Source organism: Cheilinus undulatus, linkage group 20 (genome assembly GCF_018320785.1).
Source record: "Cheilinus undulatus linkage group 20, ASM1832078v1, whole genome shotgun sequence".
In the NCBI taxonomy this organism is placed as follows: Eukaryota; Metazoa; Chordata; class Actinopteri; order Labriformes; family Labridae; genus Cheilinus; species Cheilinus undulatus.
This window is the reverse complement of record NC_054884.1, coordinates 12,355,670-12,377,398: the sequence shown is the minus strand read 5'-3', so window position 1 is coordinate 12,377,398 and position 21,729 is coordinate 12,355,670. Positions and strand designations below refer to the sequence as shown.

The following is a 21,729-nucleotide window of genomic DNA, read 5'->3' as shown; positions in this document are numbered from 1 at the left end:
AAGTGCGTCACTGTTCGCAGCTTCAAAAGTACAAGTAATGATGCAAAACTCTATCACACTTTGTTCAAGCATAGCAATTATTGCTGCATTGATGCACCTCCTGCATTGTGCTCTAAGGGAGGTAAAATACCTTTTTATCCAACAAAAAAAGATCAGTTGGCTTTGTCAGGCAGGATGAGTATCCCAAGTGAGAAAAAATGTTACATTAGAGTGCACTAAAGCAGAGAACACAACTATTGTACTCAAGTTAAAGTACAGTTACTCTGTATTTGAGTAAAAGTGATTATCTAGGGGCGAACACAGCAACACATATCCACTACTCAGTATAATTCCCGGCACTGGCGGTAGTAGTTCTAGAAGCACAGTAATAGTCTTTTTGGCTGCTAACGCTTGCCGTAGTCGAAGCGTCACTTTCTGTTACCATGGAGATGATCCTAGCTGGAGGGAGAGATGCGCAGTCAAACGACGAGAAATGATACAAGGTTAAGAACAGAAGAAAACTGCGATGAAACACGATGAACTCAAATGTTTAGAGAGCCATAGAGTAGCGGAGAAAGCGAAAAAAACGAAGTTAGTGAGCAGTTCTGACGGTTTGAAGACGAATTCAGCAGATATGGATAACAATCACGAACCTCCTTCACTTATTTGCTTAACTGTACAGAGGTAACCCACAGAACATTTCAGTAATAATTTTTAAAGCGCTCAAATGTAATGATAGCAATATTTGGTGTGTTATTGACAGATATGAAGGGGAAATGTGTGAAGACCAGTTTCAAGGAGAAGGGCTCCTTTGTTTTGAAGGAGGCCATGTGTACAAGGTACGATATTAACAGTGACATGAGCTGAAATAAACTCCAAGAATACTTTTCAGAACATTGAACGTTTTGCCTTCTTAATGCCTTTTTTTAACCTTTTGTAACATTTAGATTGTTTAGTTTTCTTTTAGGCATATTACAAATCAAATAACCAGGCTACGTACTAAACGTTTTAAGAAAGACAGTAAAATATAATACATTCAAAATAATTACTGCAGACATTTCTAATGTTATGTTCTTATTTCGCCTGACCAATACACCAACAGCAACTGTTATGACATTGTATTGAAATCCATGTACTTTAATATGGGGTTACAGCCACTATTGACTATAATAATGTTTATTTTCAATTATTTCACACTACATAAGTCTGTATTGCTAATATTTCCTTACATCTGATCAGTTGTACAGAGGCAAAAAAATAAATAATATATAAATCAGTTAATAAATGCAATAAAAATTATTTGAAAATGCACCAGAAGTATGTTTGCTGTAAAAATCTGCGTTTTGTAATTAAAAAACAGAATATTTAAGTAACTTCTTTGTGTTTCTGAAGGGGATGTTTTCAAAAGGACTCATGGAGGGACGTGGCGTCTTCACATGTGCCAGTGGACTGAAATATGAGGTAAGACACAAACATGATTAAAGCTGTTACTGTGTTGATTTGCATAAATTTCTTCTATAGAAGAACAAATAAAACAAAACAAACTTCTCAATGCTCGGCCAAAAACAAGTCATATATTCCATCTTTTTATCTGTTACACACATCATTTTATAAGGAAAGGCTGGCTTTGCACCTTTAACTGTAAGATGTGACAGTTATTGATTATTACTACACCAAACATATTCAAGTAACATCCTGATGCTCCAAATCCCACAGGCAAATCTGCTGCTGTGAACACACATGGTTAAGAAAAAGTTAAAAGTTATAAATCACAATAGCTCTACACCTGGCTCAAACCTTGTTTAAATGATTGGACTTCAGGGGAGCTAACTCCTGAATCTAATTAGCTTTTTTTGAAGTCATTAGCCAAAGGGTTCACTTACTTTTTCCAGCAGCACTGTGAATGTGTTAAATAAAGACTTAAACTATTATAATTGTTTGTGTGGTATTAGGTTAAGCACATAATGTTTGTCTATTCTTGTGACTTAGATGCAAATCAGATCACATTTGACGACCAACAATGCAGAAAACTAGAAAATTCAAAGGGTTCACATTCTTTTCTTGCCGCTGTAATTAAAGGTTGAATGAATGAAGGCCACATAGAAATTTAGCTTGGTAACAGAATAAGAAAAAAATAAAATGAGATAGTTGATAGAGGAAAATTTGGGCTACTTTTCTCCCAACAGGGAGAATTCATCTCTAACCAGCCCCTGGGCAAGGGTACCTACACCTGGCCTGATGGCAGCTTCTATAAAGGCGAGGTTTTTTATGGTTTACGACACGGGACTGGAACCTACACATGTGCAAAAACTGGTGTGTCATACACTGGGCAGTGGGATCAAGGCAAGAGGCATGGAAAGGTACAATCCACCAAATCTTTGTCGTCATTTTGTAAGGATTGATTTATGAACAGGCTTTCTTTGTGTTAGGGCGAAGTGTATTACAACCAGGATAAGACCTCCTGGTACAAAGGAGACTGGGTGAAGAACAACAGAGAGGGATGTGGAGTTAGACAGTATGTATGCAGCAGATGATTTACAGTAAATTGGAGCTTGAGCTGTATTTGAAACTGAAGAAAGGTGACATTTTTGTTTTGACAGCTACCCATCTGGTAACATTTACTCTGGTGAGTGGAAGAACAACCTGAGACATGGAGAGGGCACGATGAAGTGGTTGAAAGAGGGAGAGGAATATGTCGGGATGTGGAAGAACGGGGTCCAAGTATAGCAGCATGCACTGATCAATATACAAATTTAATATAAAGGCAGATAAGAAACCCACTTCTTCTCTCTTCTCTTGCAGCATGGACAGGGCACGCTCACCTGGATCCTGAGGCGCACAGACGGATCCCAGTACATCCGGAGTAACCAATACACAGGGGACTTTGTTCAGGGTCAGAGGCATGGACATGGAACCTTTCACTATGCTAGTGGTGCTTTCTATGAAGGAGAATGGAGGAACAATAAAAAGCATGGAAAGGTGATATACATGATATAGTATTACACATGAAAACAAGCATGTATAGCATGCTGTTGTTTATGTTTATCTTTTCTCCTTGGATAAGTATTCTGAAGGTCTCAATGTGAGCTTCATACACTGTTCACAGGGAAAATTCAGCCATAGGGATGGGCGTGTTTTTGAAGGACAGTTCATGGATGATAAGATGATGGCAAATATCCTGAATGGAAACAGAATGTCCTCTCCTTTCTGTGGTAAAGACCCACAACACATCAGCTCTGTTTTAAAGCCTCCAGTGAAGGACAGTGCTAACTTTACCTTATTCTGGTACCAGTGCTATTACTCTTTATCTTTTTTCAGGTCTTTCTCCCCTGCCAGGCAGTGATTCATCTGTCCTAGGACCAGACATGGTTCTGAACATTAATTGTCTTCTGGATAAATTCCCAGAGAGAGACCGTGACACTGAACAAGAAAAGGTCAGATTACTTATTTCTTTACGTTTAAATGTTTTATTTAATGACTTATATTTTCTTTAATTTATTTTTTTAATGTTTAATTTTTTAAAAATTTTTTTTCTAATTGAAAATTTCTGTCATTGAATTAGGTCATTATGAATTTAAAACGTAACTTTACATGCTAGTCTATATTATATACCACATGTAAAAACACATGTATTGAAACATTTTCAACATACTATTATGTATTAAGTTTACTCTTCTATTATCATCTCAGTCTGACATTGGTCAATGATAACCCACCATAGGTAGAAAAAGTAAACGACTATTGTACTCAAGTAAAGGTACAGTTACTCTGGTTAAAATTAACTCAGGTAAAAGTAAAAGTAAAAGTACAGGTCTACAAATCTGCTTAGTAAAAAGTATTTAATTTAAAGTTTACGTAATATACTGAGTACCAAGTAGCTGAGGAGTTGTACAGTAAAATATGATCTTTCCTTATTGGCAATATAAACAAAATAATAGATCTCCAGCCAGGTTGTTCAGGTAAAGTCACATTTCTATTATAAAGTAAAATACAAAGCAAAACTGAAAATGTTAATTAAACACTTTAAAAGTGTCTTCATTGGTCCAAACTACATATAGTTAAACTACACTTTTGAAAGGGTTAAATATTCTACAGTATGACAGAGCTGCAGTCACTCTTAAAAATCTGTGGCAAGGTGGGCCTCCACTGGCAAGAACCAAGCAGAAAGTCAACCTCATAGAAGGCAATACATACTGATTATGAATATGCACCATGCATCAGGGACTCTAACTCAGTGGATAATGTCACCCATGGTGCAAATATATCTCACATCAAAATCAACAACAAACCACCAGAAACATGAGCAGAAGAACCTGCATGAACATGCGTCTAAAACACCTTTAAACCCAAGGGCACAATGGTAAACTCCACTATCATATCCCCCCTTAGATCAATCAATTCTATACTAAGTTGAACTAACACTGGTGGATCAAAACTTTCAAATAACAGTGAAGACCCTTTCAGTCAGACCAGAGTTTAAGTTGATCTTTGGGAGTTAAAATCAACTTGAAATTTTTAACTCTGAGATTTTAACACTCTACTTTTTGCTGTGAACTTCAGCTGTTTGGGGATGTGGTGTGGAATCATTCTCTGGCTGTGTGCTACTGTCTAGTCAACAGAACTGGAAAAAGTACAAGAGTAATGTTCTCAAATAAAGTACAGTTACTCTGGTTAAAACTTACTCAAGTAGAAGTAAAAGTACTGATTTTAAAATGTACTCAAAAAGTACCCAAAAAGCTACTTAATTACAGTAATTTGCATAATTGTAATTAGTTACTCTTCACTCCTGTAAGCCACAACTTTCATTTTGGTGCAGTATGTCTTATTAAGTGCAATGTCAGTCCTTCATTACCATATATGTTGTGTGCTTGTTGCAAAGAAATTTGCGAAACCTTTCACAGACATTCAGAACCCTGCTTTGCTTCATGCAAGTGTGTGTGGAATCTCAAGGTCCCCGTTTCCCAGGCTTGTGCATGGGCATGTGAATGTGTGCATACATGTGTGTGTGTGCACGTGCATGCATGTGCATAAACATGGGCAACAGAATTGAGAAACACTTTCATTTATTTCATTGTTGATTTTAAGTTAATCTGCCAAATTTTGGTCAAAGGGGACTCAACTGTGTGTTTTTAAGACCCATGTAGACAGGTGTTGTAATTACAGTTCATTAGAAGTCTCAACTTCTATTAAAACTTCACATCTCTAGGCGATATAAAGGCTGGGGAGTGATCACAGCCAAAATTAACAGAGAATAAAAGTAAATGACCAAAAAATGGCCAGTAAGGGTACGAGCGTTAAGTAATAAACCTGTCAACAACAAATTTGCTTACAGACATGGTCTAAAAGATATTAAAAGAGTTTGAAACAGAATACACCCATGTAAAACATCCTCTTGTTTTTTTAACTGCCCATTACACTGTGTCTAACGTGTAACAGGTGGAGCTGATGGTGCTGAAGCTGGCCTCAGAGCTCAGGTCCATATACAGTTACTACAGCAGACTTGGTCAGGCCCAATCCCCTGATAACACCTTCCAACTGAGCCGCCTGCAGCTCTGGCGTCTGCTCAAAGACTGTTACATCCACCATCATGGCATCACGCTGGCTCAGATAGACCATCTGATCAGAGGTGAGATATACAAAGACAGGACATAAAGCTTTATAATTACAGTATTTTTACCTTTGTTTTTCCACTTTCAGTGTGTTTATTAGATACCACTGCAGCTGAGATACACTCCCCTTTCACTCCCATTCTTCTGCATGGGCTCCTAAGCTGTCTTGTGGTTGTTGCCTACCACATCTATCACAAAGACATGATGTAAGTAATGACTTCTAACAGATCATAACCCACTGATGAAACAATTTAATCCATTCCTAATGAGCTTAAAGAATCAAAAAAGACATTTTAGCTTTTAAAGTGAAAGGGCTGTAGTTATGGCAGAGTCATGGGGTAAAAAAACCTGATATATTTCAGCAACCTTTAAAAAGAATGGTATAAAATTTTATGCAAACATATCTGTCCTTCAAAGAACTTTGATCCTCTAGCTTTATTTCATTGGTTGTATTAGGTTAGAATTAGTGAGTTTAACTAGGAAAATAGATCGCAACTATTTAATGAATTGGCCTTAAACTTGTTTATGAATTCATTTATAAAGGAAAAGAAGCCATCTAAACCTATCTGGCCCTTAATTAAAGTAATTTCTCCCTGGTTGTTCCAACCTTGACGGCAACATCTGCAAGCAAGCATCTGCTGTAATTGGTAATGAGTCTTTCACATTGGTGTGGAGGAATTTTAGCCCACTCTTCTTTGCAGAATTGTTTTAACTCAGCACATTAGAGGGTTTTTGAGTATGACTGGCCTATTTAAGGTCATGCCACAGCATCTCAGTCTGATTTAAATCCAGGCTTTGGCTAGGCTTCTCTAAAAACCTTTATGTTGTTATTTTTTAAAGCCATTCAGATGTGGACTTTCTGCTGTGTTTAGGATAATTGTCATGGTTCTATCAATCACGACAAAGTGGCTTGGTCCTGAATCAGTAAAGCAGACCATCACACTGCCAACACCATTAATGACTGTTGGTACGATGCATGAAAGCCATTTTTGCTAAGTGTTTCTTATTGCTAAATCATGAACACTGACATTAAGTGAATCAAGTGAGGCCTGCAGGTCTTTAGATATTGTGAGTAATTTTGTAGGCCAGCCATTCCTGGGAAGGTTCACCAGTGTATCAAGTTTTTTCCATTTGTGGATAATGGCTCTCACCATGGTTTGCTGGAGTCCCAAAGCCTTAGAAATGACATTGTAGCCCTTTACTGACTGATAGATGTCAATAACGGTTTAATATCTGTTCTTTGTCTGTTGTCACTTTTTGAGATCTTTTAGCCTACTTCACTTTTAAAGTCATGTTCTATTTAAGTGATTTATTGATTCAACAGGTCTGACAGAAATCTGACTGGGGTGTGGATAGTGAAATTGAACTCAGCTTCCCAAACAAATGTGGTAAATCACAGTTAATTCAGAATTTAACAAGGGGAGGCAATTACTTTCACATAGGGTTGGTTTGGGTGGCTTTTTCAATTAATACATTAAGTAATCACATAAAACTGCATTTTGCATTTACTCTGGTTATCTTTGTCTAGAATTGAAATTTGTTTGGTGATCTGAAACATTTAGGTGTATCAAATATACAAAAACTAAGAAATTGGGAAGAGGACAATAACTTTTTTATGGCACTGTATATATATCAATATATTTTAAATAATATTTAAATTTTTTAGTGGAGAAACATCACCTTTTTCTCTTCCACAGGTCACAGAAGAACCTTCTAGCTGCCTGCTTTTCCAAACTGATGGCCGATAACATCCTCCCTAATGCTAAGAATGTAAAAGGTGCAAACAAGATGCATTATGTTCATATTTGTGCATGCACAATTTCCATGTGAGAGAAACCTGTGAACTAAATTCCTGCTACATTATGTGTCTCAAATTTGGAAATATGGATAGAAAACCATGATTTAATATAACTGAGCTCAAAATATGTCTGAAAACATAAAATGAAAAAGAACAGTGTGCAGGATGTGTCAGTCTTTCAGAGGCAGTAGTTCTAGTTGTGACATACATGTCTAGAGAAATATATTCACAAGTTAAAACTGCATATTATCTTTGACGCTGTCTACCCAGGCTTCCTGTTTAGGCAGTCAGACTGTGCAGTGGTTGTTATGAACTATGTAAAGAAGTGTATGGAAATCTATCAGACTTACTGCAAAGTGCTTGGAGCCTCAAGTGACGAGCAGTCCATGACCTGCAGGCACCTGCTGTGGATGTTCAAGGTGCTATGACTTAAGCTTGAAGAAAACCTTGCATATAAACAGCTTTCCCCATGACTTTCCAGGCATGTTTATTCACATATTGTAACCCCCTACAGGATCTCCATCTGCTGGATAATAAGCTGACAGTGGCTAAATTACTACAGATCATCACCTCAGAGAGCAGTGGTCTAGACAACTTTACCTCCTGTGTGAATGTAGAGGTCAGTCTGCAGATTTACACTTGTGAACTTTTTCCTTTTTTCCACATCAGTGTAACGAGAATTTTCCCCCACCACCACCATTTCTGATGCAGATAACATTCCTGGAGTTTTTAGAGGTGCTTCTGGGCTCTGCTGAGGTGAAGTGCCGGCATGTTTCTGAAGGTGTGGAGGAATCGGAGAGCCAGTCATTGTTAAGCCCTGACATGGACAGGAAGGATCAACAGGAAGCTGCAGAGAAGCTGGTAAAGACTACAAACAGCCCTTCTCAGTCTGTCATGAGCCTTTAGAGACTATGCATCTCTCAACCATTTTTTAACATTAGTTTTTTATTTTTAGTCCCTGTAACTTATGCAATCTTTTTTTTTCAAAGTTATTCTTTCCATCTTACTTCACTCACATGTACATACACGCTCAGGTATTTACCAGCAGATGGTTTATGTATTAGAATTTTCACATAAAACACAAGTTATGAAAATGTTTTTAGTGACTGCTTGAATTTAACTATTACTGCACTTATTTTAGACCCCTGCTCTCGATATAAAACAATTAACCCTGAATTAACAAGAAAAAATCCTCCAAGTCACTGTCTTTAAATAATTAACTTTTTTTTTCACAGCACAGTCATGTGGACCATTGGTTCCCAACTTTTTTTACCCTTAAGGAAAAAAATCTACAAAAAGCTGAGCTCCCCCAGGACTAACTTGGAAAAATGAACCCTCAGTTTTAATTGTTGACATTGACAGAATCCCATCATAATTTGCCTACTTATTTCATAGGTTCTTGCCAAAAGATCTATGTTTAAACTATACACAATAATGCAGTATAAGGCCATTCTTGAAGACGAAAAAAAAATTAAATAAAGAGGATCCTTTCATTTCAAGAAAAATGGAAACATTTCAAGTTTAAATAGTTTTAAATTTCTGACTAAAAGAATGTTTTTTTTTTTACTTTAAATGCCATAATATGAAGTGAACCAAACTTAGAGTTATTGAGATTATAAAAACAAAAATAGCTGATTGCATGGAAGGAAATCCCTCCAAATGAAAGTGTTTTCCTGCGCAAGTCCTAATCAAATGATACTTCTTACTGCAACTGAGCATTAAGGAAAAACTTGTGATTTACAAATCGAAGAATCATCACACATATTTATCATTGTCATCTGGACTTAGAGGAGACATCTCTGTAAGCTGGAGTTATCCAACCTCTTTTTTCAGTTTGGTTTTCTGTTCATTTTTGACCTTATAATGTCAGAAATGTATTACTTTTAAATTGAAATTAATCTAGTCAAAATGTACTACTTTTTAAACTTCGAAATTTCTAGGGTTTTTTTTTATTGTAAATTTAAAACTTTTTATAATTCCAAGGTTGGTTTTTGTAAATATACAACTATATACAATCCCTTCCTAGGACATGGGCTGAAAACTAGGAATATAAGTTTATGGTGTGCGCCAAAATCGACCCCACTAGAATCTATCTAGTGCGCACCAGAAACTATTTTGTGCTCATGAGATCATTTCCGTTGAGCACAAGTTTTCTTGGAAGCAAAACTAAATCACACCAGAAACTTTGTTGTGCACACGAGAAATTATCTTGTGTGCATGAGAAAGTTTTGGTGCGTACCAGAAGCTATTTTTTTTTTCTAATTCCCATTAAGGACTCTGTTACTTCATAATCTAAAAATGTAGATTTCCTTTCTCAAAATGGATGGATTCTCTTCATTTCTTTATCTTTTAGTGTCCCCCTAATACATTATGTTTCTGATTATGATTTATAATATGTACATCTAATGTTGACAATTTCAGTGGAGATACTGCCAAGTGTCCCCCCTGAGATCTCTGGTGCCCCCCCCCCCTTTCTATATTTAATTAGTTTTCTTTTATCATAGACAGAAGAAATATCTCCATCAGTCAATGCTCAAGAGCTGGAGTGTCAACAAGATGCCAATGGGGAAGTACATAAGAAAGCTCAGTCCACAGGTTGGTTTATTGGTTATGTACCCTTTCTTTCAATTAATGTTGTTCATGAACAATTAATGTACATGAACAAAGATCTTCCCAGTGTTTTTTGTTGTTAGGATAGTAAATAGAACCAAGGCCTGTCATTCTGAGTGACTTCATAACCGAGAAACAAAGACCTTGTTTACATTTTGCATTAATGTTCCTGCTGGGTAATTCCCCTCCTTTCATTTGTATTAAAGCAACTTCGCACAAAGCATGCAGAGATACCCAGCCTAAAGGGATAGTGGTACCTCTTTGACAGCTTTTCTCCCTCCTTTTCTCCTAAACATGCTATTAAAGGAAACACTGACATAACATTTAATAATTAAACTTTGTAGGATACTAGTTAATACTGAAATGTCAACTAAGTTTGAGAACAGTGATGAGTGCTAATAAAGTTTACTTTTTGCTTACTGGAAGACCACAGATTGAGTTAGTTAACGGGGTAGTCTTTAATGAATGCCTCCCAGACCACCTCTGGATGCAGACTGAGCTATCTGGTATCAAAAAGTCTTCAGTACACGAGTCCACATCTAGCATCAGCAATTACAACTTCATATCTGAACACTTAAAACAGATGTAAATGCAGGTCTAAATGAGTCTAAGTTTCAATGCAGGCATCTTAATGCAGACATATCTGGAAAATTAGTGAGTACTGGCTTGAAAAATAATGATTAATAAAATGTTTGACCCTTTTCCCTGTGTACCCAGGAGAGCATGAGAATGAGGAAGGAAAAGGAGTGCAAACCAAAGAAGTGGAGGCTAAAGTCTGTGAACAGAAGCTTTGGCTACAGACAGTCCATCAGTTCTTCAACAACTTTTTCTTCCCGGCTTATGAACATGACCAGTTAGTGTCCAAAAATGTGAAGGAAAAGCTCAAACGGGAGTCCCATAAATGATTACTCTAGCTAAAACCAAGCAGAGAGCCATGTAGATTCACTGAATTCCTTTGGGTTTGATTGTCTGTTACCATTAATAGTTTTGATATTAAAGCTAAATATTTCATTAACTTATTGTTGTTTAAAGTAATGATGAAACATTTTGAGTATACATCATAATCCTGTTTGTTAAGGTTGAAACAGTTAAATCTGTCTGAAGATCTGATTTATTGTTTGGATAATTCAGCCAAACTTCTCCTACATAAAAACAACCACTAGATGGCATCTTTATGTAAAGCCCAAATCATAGTTTGTTTTGACCTCCCAGTGTTGTGCCCACGATGTGAAAAGCTGGATTGTTGCAAAGTTTTTTGTTGCAGGAAGACAAAGTTTTAGGACAGAAAACTAGAAGAAGCAAACCATTACCCAGGCTTTCCTTGAATAAAAAGAAGCAAACCCTAAAGCTAATCCCAAGTAAATAAAGAAGACTTTGTGTTTCGATTTCTAAGAAGAGTTCTCGCCACTTCATTGATTTAACTAGAACTTTAATAAGAACATCTTATAGAAAACTATTTTCCATTCAACTAAAAATAACTCAGAATCACTCAAATACAAAAAAGTAACAAAAGTTCATAAAAAAGGAAAGATCTTTTTTTTTTCAAAAAACACGTTTTGCTGCACATTAGAGGGGCGGGGTGAACATCATGAGGTCGCTTGGACAGACAGACTGACGTATCCGGTCCTTCAGGTCTGGGGTAAAGAGGAGCAGTTCAGACTCTGCTGACTGGGTCTGAAAAATCAAGGAAGAAGCAAAAGTCGCAATTATTCAGCAGTGAAACATATAAGTGTTGTGAGCCATGGTAGTTTTTTAAGTAAATGGGTATAAGGAAAGCCAAATAAGTGATAAAATCCACACCTGTGGTGTATGAGGAGTCACCAGTGATGGCACCGTAGGGAGGGCTGTTATAATAATAAGACAGTGAACAAATAGTGAGTAAAGACGGCAAAAACTGTTAAACATCACTTAAAATTAAACTAATACTGAGAGTGCTCAGTGCTGTCCAGTCTTAGATATTGGATCAGATTAAAGCTGCCGGATGGGATCATAACAGGGAGACTAGTTTAAAGGAATAAAGAAATACACAAAGGAAAACACTGACTTATTAAATCTGGATTTTTATGTGGATAAAGGTTCCACTTTGTGAAGTTCAAAACTTTTCACAAAAGAGTGTTCAGGATTATCAAAACCAAGCTCCATTCTAGGAATTAAACATTCATATATGTCGGACAAAATATAGTTTTTATACAATGTCAGTAGTCTACGTGTGATGTGAACTGACAAACCCAGGTGAACATGCATCAATCATACCTTGTTCTTGCTGAGTCATCATGTCTTCTGATTGACCTCTGGGACTCTCCATCTCTACATCTACTGGCATGGGAGACAGCGACTCTTCAGCAACTGCCACCCCCGGTGACACACTGCATCGGTTTGAAGGCTGGAGATACCGCTCAAAGTCCAACCCTGGGATCTCCTATAACAAAAAATACAGCTGCTTTGTTTAACAGAGACTGTTTTAAAGAAATGGCATCTACACAAAATGGAAAATGTGTTTTACCTCGATTACTGGGCTTTCTGGTGAGTGACAAACAGACTCTTGAGCCTCCACAGCAGGAGGGAAGGAGGTGGGAGGGTGGCAGGGAGTAACGCAGGGTGACAGTGTGAAGCTCAGAGATGATGATGATGGCTCAGGGGCTTTAGAGACAGGAAGGGGAGTTTCACATGGAGAGAGGGAAAGAGTGAACTCAACTTTTTCAGGTGGTTCTTCCTGCTCCTCCACTACAGTAATAGAGGGAAGTGGATGCATGGGTGTGGCTGTGCTGTCCTGCATGGAGACTGCTTCTGACTGGTGCGCAGGGCTTGTCTCAGGCTGGGTGACGTCTGAAGGAGCTTCCCTGATGGGTGTGAAGCCAACAGACATGTTGACAGAGTCCGTCCTGTTCTGGGATGACCGAGGAGTTCCTCTCTGGGACTTTGGTGCTGGAGTTTGATCGAGGGTGAGACGGAAGTGGGTGGGAGTGGGGGTAGGTTTAGCTGGAGAGGCAGCGGTTTGGACAGGGGTCTGTGCCAGAGCAAGGGATCGACGAGTAACTCTCCTGGGTGAGAGGTAGCTGGAGCAGGGGGAGGCCTGAGGGAGAACAGCTGCACTCAGACGACTGGATCTCCTCACTGAACCTATAGATGTGATGATATGAAACACAAGAGCTTTAACCACTTGTAAAAATTAAACTGATTCATGACAAAAATGCTCAGTAATCATCTACCTGGCGGTTTGGCCGGACTCTCCACCTGAAAGAAGCCGCCGTCAAACACCACTGTGTCTGCTGCTTTGGCCTCTGCTTCAGGTTGAGGATCCTGGGATTTCTGACTCTGTTTGTCCTCATCTTCCTCAGCATCCTTTGCTGCTTTCTCCGCCTCAGCTGCCTGCTGTTTGGCTTTCATGGCTGCTTTTGCAGCAGCAAGGCGAGATCTGGCTGCTGCTTTGGTCCCTGAAGGCTTAGCAGGTGCTGCTGCTGGTTTCTGGAACAGGAGAGGACCATCACAATGGATTAACAAACAATATTGAGCCTTCTGTTTCACAACAGAGATAAGATACTTGTAATAAGAATCACAGAATTATTCTCAAAACTTGACTTTATTGTGACATTTATCAATCTTATTTGTATAAAAATAAACTGAAGTCAATTTATTGTTAAATATGATACTTTTATTTCAATTCTCTGAAAGGAAATTTTGAAAATATCTGTTTGCGCAGGATTAGTATTACCTAGAGACATTTGAAATTGGGGAATTATCCCGATGTCCATGTTATGTGTGGTGTGTTTGCATGGGATGAGCGACGTCTGTATTAAATCAATTTTATTGAGCATTCTGATAGTAAACGTTGAGGCGCTGCATGACAGCTGCAGTAACACACTGCATATTTTTAAATTTTATACCAAACAGTGATGTACTGGTGACACTTCCTGTACGTAGACAAAGTCTACTGTTTGCCAGAGTCTCTGACAGATGATGTGTGCTTAAGTGTAGTCTTTATGTCCAATGCTTTAATTCATCTGCAGTCTGCTGTTCAGGATCAATAAACTAATGAATAATCTCTCCTCACTCTCCTCTGAATCTACATAGTGAGGTAATGTCTGTCACCTGTAGGTTTGCATCATCAGGTTCTCCGCAAGAGACTATCCCAGTTACATTAATGAATTAGATGAGATCCACTAGGGGGCTCTCAACCAGAACAATAACAATATTGCCAGCACAGACCAGCTCTGCTTTTTTACCTAATTAGAAGACTCTGTTCAAGAAAAGAAGTAACTCATATTTACTAAAGAGGAAACTGATGTTCTGTTTTTATTAAAAATCTGACAATGAGGATAAAACCCATAAATCTAGACACTTCTGTAATGGCTCTGGAAGTGGTTCCTGGATTAGGCTGCTGACCTGCCAATAAAAGACCACCCTCTCAAAGCAACCATTACTGAGCCAGTTCAAGCCATACAAACTTTTGCCTGGACTACATCTTGTGGGTCCCTCTGAATTTGTTACCTAATTTTGTCAGTTCATCGTGGCTAAAAGGTGTGCTTTGGGTGTCTGCAACAGTGGCTTAAGATATCCACATCATAATTGGGTATATTAAGAGTTGTTCTGATACAAGTAAAGGAATGCAGGTACTGGTATCATCGAGTACATGAATTTATGCATCGATCTGATACCGTTTGGTGTAACCTTATATTTGTCTTTGTTTAGCCATGCTAAATGTTAGCACTATAAACCGGGAATAAATTCTTCTTTGCTGCCAGAAAACACTGCATTCGCAAGCTACTGTTTTTAAAGCAGCGAAGAAGAACCAAAGGACCCACTGCAGCAGCAAAGAATAATGGCTGCTTGACATTTTTTCTCTGAATGTGATCATTAAAATGCCTTTCAGACCTATGCCATCATACACGACAGGAAGGGACAACGTTTATCAAAAGTTAAATAACTTTTGAACCCTAAATCACTGCCTCTAATTTGTTTTTCCTCTTGAAGCTAGCCGTTGTGCCTTCCCATTGACGCTATTGATGCCTTTGAAACCCGTGGGCAGCATTTTCAGCAAGCCCGGAACCCGTGTGATTTTTCAGGTCTTTAATGATTAAATCCACAGCTGTAAACCCGATATTGAACATCTTTTTGTCAATTTAATCCAATTACAATCATTTATCACGGCTAGCTCGAATGCTAACCGCCATATTGTTCACCCTTTGTGAGGGTCTGTCAGCCAATGGCAGGCTGTTCCGTAATCAAGTCATGCTGCCTGAATAGAGCATAATTAAGAGAGATAAAAGGCCTGTGATGCAGATCCCTGTATTATTGTTATTATAAAGGTCACATATTTTACCCTTTTAAGAAAATTAAATATTGTTCTCAGAGGTCCCCAAAACATGCCTATGAAGTTTCTTTCTGAAAAAACACTCCACTATTGGATTTTTGCATGTCTAAACACCCTCCCCTCCGTTTCAGCCCTGTTTAAAAAGAGCTGTTTCTGTGTCTGTAGCTTTAAATGTTTACATGCTGTCTGACTTCGCCCTTGCCACTTTTCATGTGACCAATGAGATGTTTATCATGGTACTTTAGAGATTCCCCACCTTCACTGCTTTCCTCTGTCGTGGTGCTGGCTTGTGTTCCTCCACCCATCCTCGGCTCTCTGCTTCCTTCAAAGCATCAAACTTCTTGTTGACGTCTTCAACCTGAAAGATGGACAGAAAAGAACAAACTGTTCATTTTGTTTTTTATGAGTTTGGTTTCTGAAATGTTTCACTGTTCTTACTCACCACTGCACTCACCTGAAAATAAACCATGTCCCAGAATCCCTGCAGGTCGGTGCAGGTGGTGATCTTCTCCCCTCGGACAAACTCGCAGTCATCCACCAGACCGCTGAACTGCTTAAAGCGCTCTTTCATCAGCAGCCGCGCCTGTCCGACAGCTGTGCGGATACTGTCTCTCACTGAAAACACCAGCAAAAATAATACACATAATAATAATGTTAGGAAATTATAGCATTTTCCACCGAATAAGTAAAATATCACTTTTAATAAGGAATCGTGTCACATATTTAACTCTGCACATGGTAGGAAAAACACACTCACTCTCTTCTGGGATTGATTCATCTTCCACTTTCTGCTCCCAGAGTTCACACAGAGACGTCAGTCTGTTGGTCTCACTGGAAATCTCTGATCTGAAAAACATACAATTAAAAAGTATTTAAGCTTTAAATACAAAGTAGACAAGAGCAAAGTCTTGTGTGAGAGGAGGTTGTGGTACAGAAATGTATTTTAAAAAAGTTGTGACACCTGAAGTAAGGTACGTCATGCTTTGATTCCAGTGGACTGCTTTGAGCCACTGTGGGAGACGAATGAGGAGGAGAGCGGCGAGGAGACTTAGGAGGGGATGGCTCACTTGGCTCAGCTTGAGGTTCATCATTGAATGAGGGGGCTGCTGGGAGATTGAAGCTGGAGCTAGAAATGAAGAGTAAAAAGGTGACATTTAAATAATACAAATTTCAGATTCCAAAACAGGATAGCTCCATGACACCAAAATTGTATCATGTTTACTTCCATGATAAAAACTTTAAGCAACATTATACTGTTAAGTTTGATAGTTTCCAACAAAAATTGAAAATAAATCACGATGATAATCAGGCAGACCTTGGAGTGAGGAAAGCGTCAGCTGATCGAGGTGTGAGCGGCTCAAATTTAAAGGATGATAATCCAGAGGGAGCCTGGAAAACAAAACCTTCAGGAGCAAAAGAGGTTGCAGAGGATGGTGCTTCGACTGGCTCCACGACAGGGGCAGGGGCAGAATCAGCCTGAGCCTGATCCACCACCATGCCTTCCTCCACCTCCTCCTCAGGATGGGGGGCCGGGCTGGGGGGGCAAGGTTTTTCCTCTGGCTCTTGAATCTCAGGCTCCTAAACATAACCAAAAACAGATACCCTATTTTACTAAAACTCACTATGAAATGTGAGGGTTTGCCATGACATTATCACTCAAACATGTGCTCACCTTGGGCTCGGCAGTCTGGATGGTGGTGTTGACAGCTGCTACAAAATTAAAGGAGAGATGCACAGAAAAATCATGAAGGTGGTTGAAGCGTTGCTCACCTAGCATAGTTTATACTAGACTTACAAAATTCTCACTTTAACATTTCCCCTGATGTTCCCTCATCAGTTCAATTCTCCGGTACAGTCCTAGTGCTTCTATGTTCAGAATTTGAGTGTGTGTGTAATGTGCAATACAACATATACTTTATATTTCTGTGCAATAATTTCGGCAATGTGCAGTATAACGAGGACCTGAGCTCTCAGGCAACTAGCACTCTGCACTTTAGCATTTGGCACTTATGTATGTTGCTTGTCTTTTAATATGCTTTGTGTGTTTTATTCCATCACTGCTTTTTGTTTTTATGTATTGACACCAACCTGCTAATGGGACTGGGGATGGAAATTAGCCACCAGGCTATAATCCCATGTATTTACATGCAAATGTTCATTAATAGTGTCCCATTCAAAAAGAGAGAGTTAGAGTGTGTGCATTTTTTTTAAATAATTTCGCTGATTTTTAATAGAGCAGTGATACACTCACTCACAATAGTTCCAGTTGCCCGTACTGTACCAGAGCATGATTGCCCACCTCCCTCTCCCTCAGCCCCCCACTGTTTTTTGCTCACATTTTTCAACCCTTAAGCGAGCCTGAACACTGCAACATCTTGTCAATATAACATATGTGGCTTTGCTAACAAGAAGCACAGTCTGAATCAACACAACAGAGAAACACATGCAACCTAAGTGGCTTGAGTCTTATTTTTCAGTTGTTTTGATCCGATGTGGCCCTCAGACACTCCTGGCTGTCTCCATTATGCATGGTGGTGGTGGTGATGAACCGTTATTTATCTGTTGTATCAAATCAAATTAATCATGGCATCCTGATATCTCAAACTCACAGATGATGTTTGTTTTATAGTCTGTTTTTGTAGTCAAACACAAGAGAAAATGTTGGCGGGTGATGTGGGAGTCTTACACCAAAAGAAGTGATGTTATCGGCCACATTGTGATTTTAAACATCTGTAACAGCTCTAATTTTTACTATCAGTGCACCTTTAAATATGGTCTGCCTTTATGGCTGTTGATTGATCTGTATGCAGTATAATAGCAACATTTTTTCCTAATTCCCTATATTCAAATAGCTCACAATCTGAAATACATCAGCATGAAATTATAATAACAATTAATCCTCCCATCCTGAGGTAGACATCAGAGAAAAATGCCCTTTGTGTGACTATTTTCAACTGGACAGCTGTTAGGAGCGGACATTTCAGATACCTTTATAGTTCCTTTTTCTGTCAGAAGGGGGTGCCACAGGGTTGACAATCGCTCTGCTCCTTGTGGTTCTTGTATCTGAGAGAAAAGAGAAACACTAAAAATGTTACAAATTTTCCCCAACAACAGAATTAGTGTTGCTTTAAAAAAAAAAAAAAAAAAATTACCGGTGAATTTAAAGTGTTCATTTTTCCTAAAAAGCTGCTTTATCATAGCCTTGGCTCAGGGCATACCTGCAGGCTTGTCCTTGGGTTTGTCTTTCACCACCGGAGCTGCTGTAACAGGAGGCCTGTTGGCTGATCTGGAGGCTCGTACCATGGGCTCCACTACAGTAGGATGGCATGACACAGAGGCACAGATTGAGATGCAAATGAGGAAACACAATAGGATGAAACAAACATGATAGCTTTTCTCAGGGTCCAGTCATGGGCCAGGATTTCTCTTCTCATCAGTTACCTGCACACACTTGAGTCTTGGTTGTGGCTGGTGCAGGCTTTGCAGGAGCGGCCCGAGTTCTGTTAGATTTCTCAGCAGCAGGTTGAGCTACGGCAGGAGAGAGAGGTCAAATCTAACATATAACAGGGTTGCATTATTTAAAATAAAGCAACATTCAATTAGTTTACCTCTTCGTGAAGCATTTGGATCCTGCAGCTTCAGAGGCTGCAAAATAAAGAACATATGAGCTTATAGGTCCAATAAGGCTAAATGAACAGCAAATGTGGATGATAACTACAAAAAGTAGTACCCTTTGCACCTCCTGTTGCTGCTTCATTGAGCGGGTGACTCTTGTACTCTGGGATGCTGCTGCATGCAGTTTTGTCTGACAGAGGAACAATTATCATAATATTATAAATGTAAATGTACCCAGGTCGCAATCATTTGTAGTAAAAAGTGTAAACCAGTCCATTAGTGAGTCCTTCCTCACCTCTTTCGCTCTGCTTGAGGCGGCTGGAACCACAGGCAGGGATGGAATGGCAAACGTGTCCTTATGATGATAGACACCAGTTTTAAAAACGCCTTTACGCTCCTTTTCTCTCTTTTCTTTCTCTTTTTCAAGAGCCTTACGCTCTTTCCAGCGCTCAAGCTGTTTCAGTCTCTCTTCTACGGCTGTGTCTGAGGAAAAACAGACGTGGGATGAGACAAAAATAAGTCCAATTATTTGAACAGACAATAAAGGAGTAGTTAGAGAAGTTGTAAATAATAACCTAGGCTTGTTGTTTTTAGGAAAAAAGAAAAATGCACTCATACTTTTAGCGAGTTTCGTCTTGTTCTGTGTCTTTTCCTGTATTATGGACATGTTGGCCATCGCGATGGAGGCATCCAGGGATGACACATCCATCTCTGGGACGTTGTCAAGCTGTCTTCTTAAGTTCACCGCTCGATCTCGGTTCTCCTTCTGAGACTGAGACCTCCTGCGGGACATTTTTACCCTCAGCATTGAGACACTGTTGTCCCGCTGACGTAGGTGAGCAAATCGAGACTCCATGTTCAGGGATCTGGATTAATTGGAAAGAGGAAAAGAAGATTACATAAACAGCTACTGGAAGAGTGTGTTATTGGAAGCATCAAATATTAACAACAATAGCAGCTTGGATTAATTGTGCCTTTCAAGGGACCTAAGAAATTTTACTGTTTTTTTCTGTCAAGATTTAGTAAAAAAAAATCTTTTGAAGGTTTTGAAGGCTGCTTTGCCTCAGAATGGGCTGTTTTTTTTCTTTAAACTCATTTCATGTAGTCCCACAAGCATCCATACTGGACAGTGGCCTGGAAGTACAAACAAAATTTAAAAGTCTGGAACACTTTTAAAAACTTAAAACAAATTTACAAAGTCCAATACAAAATCACAAGTGTGACACATTTTTACAGTTCAGTGAACCAATTAAAAAAAACATTTAATTTCTAAAAGTACATTTTACAAAACAAATTCACTAAACACTTTTACATGAGCAGAGACTTTGTAAATTTGTTTTTGTACCTTTGTTTTGTCAAATGTACATTAGTGTGTCATCTGTACATGGGTTTTGTTAAGGTAAATTTGTCTTATGAAATGTAAAAATGTTTTGGTTAACGTAAATATGTTTCAAGCTTTGTAGAAGTGTTTAAGACTCGTATTGTACTTCCAGGCCAATCGTAGTACTGGGGTTTCTACACAGTTTGCCATGGGGGTGTCCCATTTGTAACCAGCTTCCCCTAAAACTATCCAGCCATAGCAAAACTTTAAACAGCCAGTGTTACACCTGGATTCTCCAAAAACTGAAAAAGTGATCAATTAACTGTAGTAAAACAGAAAGTTATGAGATGGTTCATGTATTTCCAAGCCATCAAAACATTTTAACACATGCACGTGTAAGTAGTTTGTTTTTAAAGTGTTTTATGAATTCTGAAACTAATGTGAACATGATCTTGATTAAAAATTGGAGGAAACTAACACCCAGGTTGGAACAAAAACCGTTTTAAAACTGTGGGATTTTTTTATTACAGCTTTGTGATCATCCATGTTTCTGAAATGTCAATAAATTTGGTCTAAGTCCTTCAAGAAAGGTTGGAACAAATGTTTTGTAAGTATGCAAGAAAACAGCTCGGCCTAAGAGGTGACAAGCCATCTAAATAACCAAAACGATTTAAAAATGTAAATGTAAATCCTAATCGTAAGGAAAAACTTCATGCTCTACTATGTGGTTCCCATCTGATCTTGAACAAACTCATCAGAATGCTTTCCAGTGGTGAAAACTCAGTTAAATAAAATAAAGCTCAAAGGCCATACTAATACAATTCGCTTACACTATCATTTAGACCAAAAAACTGTAAAAGAAAAAAAAGTATCATAAAACACAACAGGCGGAATTAACGTTGGTAAAAGATGTCATGTTTAAAGGAAAACCTCAAACACGGTCACCGTGAAACGAAAGGAAACAACAAACGTAACGTAAAGTTAGTTTAAATGTGAGCAACTAGATTAACTGAGAAGCTATTAAGCTACAGTATTTAATATCTCTCTTACCTTTCTTTGATTAAAACGGGTTACAAAAATAAACTTCTCCTTCCAGTCGACAAAAATAACATTTACTACCCAACAAACGGACTGAACTAGCTTAGCCGGAACAACACAACAATCATGGCGGGTGACTTTTGAAATTCTTCTGAGGTGACGCTGATTGGCTGAAAATCAGACAAACAGCGAGCGCTGATTGGTTGAGTCTCTTCTTCGCTGACTGTTTAGTTACATCAAATCTACTATGGAGATTTATCAGCGGCAGTGCCACCACTCCGTCTGGAGGAAGAAGGGTGTAAATATTACCTTTATCATTCATATAATTGTCTAAGTATATTAATCCAGATTTTTTTCCCTCTTGCTTGGTTTCAGATTCAGCACTAATCATGCAAATTCAAATCAGCCTAGCTGCGACATTATTGACTATTTATTTTAGTAGGGAGGA

The 21,729-nt window shown here is 38.5% G+C and overlaps 2 protein-coding genes across 4 annotated transcripts; one reads left to right on the top strand and one right to left on the bottom strand.

The window, feature by feature from the left end:
- Positions 1–597: 597 nt before the first annotated feature.
- On the top strand, positions 598–11,350 carry rsph10b (radial spoke head 10 homolog B). Its single transcript, XM_041816603.1, has 17 exons — positions 598–663; positions 743–818; positions 1,372–1,440; positions 2,166–2,339; positions 2,409–2,494; positions 2,580–2,700; positions 2,782–2,958; positions 3,086–3,191; positions 3,298–3,413; positions 5,416–5,605; positions 5,689–5,794; positions 7,286–7,365; positions 7,657–7,805; positions 7,901–8,005; positions 8,098–8,247; positions 9,891–9,981; positions 10,714–11,350. The coding sequence occupies exons 1-17, from the start codon at positions 614–616 to the stop codon at positions 10,899–10,901; spliced, it is 2,034 nt and encodes a 677-aa protein (XP_041672537.1). The 5' UTR covers positions 598–613; the 3' UTR covers positions 10,902–11,350.
- Positions 11,351–11,408: 58 nt separating this feature from the next.
- Positions 11,409–21,413, bottom strand: dlgap5 (discs, large (Drosophila) homolog-associated protein 5). Of its 3 annotated transcripts, none has more exons than XM_041816600.1 (19): positions 21,294–21,413; positions 19,541–19,788; positions 19,218–19,405; positions 19,038–19,112; positions 18,916–18,952; positions 18,749–18,835; positions 18,526–18,618; positions 18,296–18,370; positions 16,980–17,017; positions 16,623–16,885; positions 16,269–16,433; positions 16,065–16,153; positions 15,762–15,922; positions 15,564–15,665; positions 13,206–13,461; positions 12,500–13,116; positions 12,250–12,415; positions 11,797–11,840; positions 11,409–11,670 (listed from the first exon to the last, which is right to left on the bottom strand). In XM_041816600.1, the coding sequence occupies exons 2-19, from the start codon at positions 19,776–19,778 to the stop codon at positions 11,563–11,565; spliced, it is 2,802 nt and encodes a 933-aa protein (XP_041672534.1). In that variant the 5' UTR covers positions 19,779–19,788; positions 21,294–21,413; the 3' UTR covers positions 11,409–11,562. The 3 variants fall into 3 exon arrangements, with proteins under 3 accessions (XP_041672534.1, XP_041672535.1, XP_041672536.1); XM_041816601.1 differs by having other exon boundaries at positions 16,980–17,014; XM_041816602.1 differs by having other exon boundaries at positions 19,047–19,112.
- Positions 21,414–21,729: the final 316 nt, after the last annotated feature.